The sequence below is a fragment of the Daucus carota genome, chromosome 2 (assembly GCF_001625215.2).
Source record: "Daucus carota subsp. sativus chromosome 2, DH1 v3.0, whole genome shotgun sequence".
Taxonomy (NCBI): domain Eukaryota; kingdom Viridiplantae; phylum Streptophyta; class Magnoliopsida; order Apiales; family Apiaceae; genus Daucus; species Daucus carota.
This window is the reverse complement of record NC_030382.2, coordinates 34084630-34088253: the sequence shown is the minus strand read 5'-3', so window position 1 is coordinate 34088253 and position 3624 is coordinate 34084630. Positions and strand designations below refer to the sequence as shown.

Genomic DNA, 3624 nt, shown 5'->3' with positions numbered 1-3624 from the left:
ATGGATGACAAATACACTCCGCACGTAAATATCGAAAAATCGAGCACCCATCTCACGAACTATGCTTATAGTAGCAAGGTCATGTTAATCTCCGTCATTGTACTCTTCGTTTTCTCCGTCACCTTCGCTATTTTTCACCTCTACTCTCGCTTCGTTCTCCTCCGCCGCTCTCGTAATCTAATCCGTCTTCGTCATCATCGCACTTCATTTACCGATGATTCGCCGCTCTCTTCTACCGAAAAGGGGCTCGCGCCGTCCATTTTAAATTCGCTTTCGACGTTTGTTTTTGTCAACAAGGATAATAACGCATCGCTTGACTGCGCGGTCTGTTTGTCCGAGTTTGAGAAAAATGAAACGGGTCGGATCTTGCCCCGGTGTAACCACGGGTTTCATTTGGAGTGTATTGACATGTGGTTTTTGTCGAATTCGACTTGCCCGTTGTGTAGAGCTCCGGTTCAGTTGTGTCCGGTTTCGGAGCCGGGTCGTAACCGGGTTGATGTGGTTATTGATATCGATCGGGTGGGTCCTGACCCGGTTCGGTCCGGTTTGAGCTCAAACCACAGCTGTAATAGAATGGTTTATTCCTCATCGTCTTCTTCTTTGCCGCAATTGCTGAATTGTGCAAGTGTGAATAGGGGTACTGGGCTGGATGTAAGGGTCGGGTCGGATTCTAGAATAGGGTCTAAACCGATGGGTCAACCTGCAAGGTCCTTGACCAGGCTCATGAGCATTTAATTGCAGTTGTTTATTGTCAAAACTGTTTGTAAATGCTGGCACTTGAACCGGCGTGTCGTGCTGTGGTGAAGACACGTTGCAATGCTGTCGTACACCTCATAAACCTTTATCTATAAATATAAAATTTAATTTTATGCGTTAATTACACAGTGAATTCAAATGTGACCACCGTAAAATGTCTCTTCGTGTTAAGGGTTGCCGAGCGCTTATCCTTAGGGCTGTAAAATGATCCGGTGATCCCGGGTACCCCTCTGCTCAAGTACCGGATCATATTATATTTAGCTTGTCCAGATTTGGGTCTGGGATCGTTTTATTCGGATCTAAACCGATCCCGAGTATTTGAGATTCGGATCTGAACCGGATATGATCCAGTATCGTATTTTCGATTTTTTAACCGGGTAGTTTATGATCCATCGAATATGAGCCAGATATGATCCACTACCACTAAGTATCATTATTATTTCAGCTGTTCAAATAACTATCATTAGTCTAAGTAAACATAATATTATAAAGTATAATAATTTTAAATTAAAACATATAGTTATATGTTGATATATATCATTTATTAAATATATATGAAGATAATAAGTATGATCACATTAAATAAATCATATTTTATGAAGATATAAACTTAAATAAGATATTAAAATTTTATAAAATGATGACTATTTACTTGCAAATATGATGGTGTTAAAATATAATATGTATATGAATTTGAATCGAATATGAACCGTGGATCATATTCGGTTATTCGGGTTGGATCATATTATGAAAAGTTATATGAGACCGAATCTGAGCGGGTATAAGCGTGCTCGTATCCGGGATCATATATTATACGGGCTTAATTTTTCCGCCATATTTGGATCGTTTTCAAAACGGATATGAGACATGTATCATGTTTTCGAGCCGGATATGAGCCGAGACACCGGATAGTCCGTATCGATTTACAGCCCTACTTATCCTACACACGATTTGTGTATGTTCACAGGTGGATGTGATTTAAAAATTTTCCAATACGTACAGGGTACAGCGCTTAAAAACCGTTGTACGTGTAAATTTCTTCCTATCATACAATGATTGAAATACGTTGTAAATACAGATATTCAAAAACGTTCCAAAATTTTAATAATTACAAAACTTGACAGCGACTCAAAAACGTTCCAAAAGTTTAATAATTACAAAGCTTGACAACGACACAAACATATGTGAACAACCCTTACTTACTACTCCAAGTCCTTCACCACCTCTGCGCCACCGTCCCGACCACGCGCGTCATCATTCTTTCTGAGTCTCTCCCACCCTCTCCTCTGACCTCTCTCGCACTTCGTTACAACGATTGACGCTATCTCCGACACGTCAAAGAAGCTCGATTATGTGATTGCCGCACAATTGTCGTTTTTGTCACTCGTATTGCCGTTGGTGCTGGCAAAGGCAATTGCGCAGGAAAAGGCGTGTGGTGCGGTGGAGTTTGTTCAGAAACCGAGTGTTGGGAGCTCGGAGCCGAGCGTAAGAGTGATGGTTAAATGTGTGGGGCTTCTGTTAGGGTTTGTGAATTGACAGAATGGTATATATGTGCTTGCAGCGCTTTTTAAGCGCTGTATTTCAGGAAGAATACACGTATAACGGTTAAAAAATGATGTATGACAGACATATTTAAGGGCTGTATTTCAGGAAGAATACACGTATAACGGTTAAAAAACGATGCATGACAGACGTACAACGATTTTTAAGTGTATGAGAAAATTTTTAAATCATGGTCGTCCGTGAACATATCTAACGGTGCACAAATCGTATGCCGGATTAGCACTCCCGGCATACAAGTGAACCCTTCTATTAAAAAATTTTCATTTCTAACTACATTTTTGATTGATAGGCATTTGATTAATCGCCAGGAGTCGAACTCCTAAACTCCCGCAAAAGAGACATGAGCTCAACCACTGCACCAACCTTTGCTGGCTTCTTCCAGATAGTAAAACAAATACGATCTATTATTAAATTATGAACTGATACTAGTTCATAACTCAACCATATTTTTCTAGTTTAAAATTGAAAATTGATAAACTGAACAAAAATTCAATATAAGCGAGAAAATCTATCAAAAATATTTGCAGAGCACAATCAAGCTAAAAATATCAATATAAGTGATCCTCTCTCGGAGAGGTGAAAAACAAGAAACATATCGTGGGCGTTTGGGAATATAACTTCTGGGCTTAAAAGCCCAGAAGTCTGCTTCTTCTTTTTTCACTCCCGTTTGGCAAATCAAATGAAGCGCTTATATTAACTGAAAGAAGCTCAATAAAAAAGCTACAAAACATAACTTCTTTTGGAGACTTGGCTTCTGCTTTTTTTTTCTCTGTGACCCACCCCATGTCCAGTGATGCAAGGATGAATTGATATGTTCCGCGTAATATTTTTTTTCTCCATTCAGCACATAATCTTTAAATATATAGAAGTTAAAAACTATGATTTCCTTGCATTTTGTGTCATCTCTCATGTGTTGTTGCAAATGAAAAGAATATTTTCATTTTTGCTTACATTCGTTGTTCTGTGATTCAATATTCCGATAAAGTTTGATATTTGTAAAATATTTCATGTATTACCAATAAAAGGTCTTTTATTATTATTATTTATATTTTAAAAGAGGCAAATTATTATATTATAAAATTATAAAATTCCAAAACTATATCAACTTATAAGTTAAGTTATCAAACACTTAAAAAACTTATAAGTTACAGTATCCAAACACTTACAGTAGCTTATAAGTTCAAACCAACTTCTCAATTTTAATCCACTTCTTTATTTTAAGCAATAAGTCACTTTTTTTAAGTTCAGCCAAACGCCCCCGATACATAAGTTTTTTTTTGAATAAGTCTAATAATACTCATTAGT

General features: G+C 37.5%; 1 protein-coding gene across 1 annotated transcript; it reads left to right on the top strand.

Annotated features, from left to right (window-relative positions):
- Window positions 1-735, top strand: LOC108208409 (RING-H2 finger protein ATL2). The gene has a single exon (XM_017378941.2). The coding sequence runs from the start codon at window positions 1-3 to the stop codon at window positions 733-735; it is 735 nt and encodes a 244-aa protein (XP_017234430.1).
- Window positions 736-3624: the final 2889 nt, after the last annotated feature.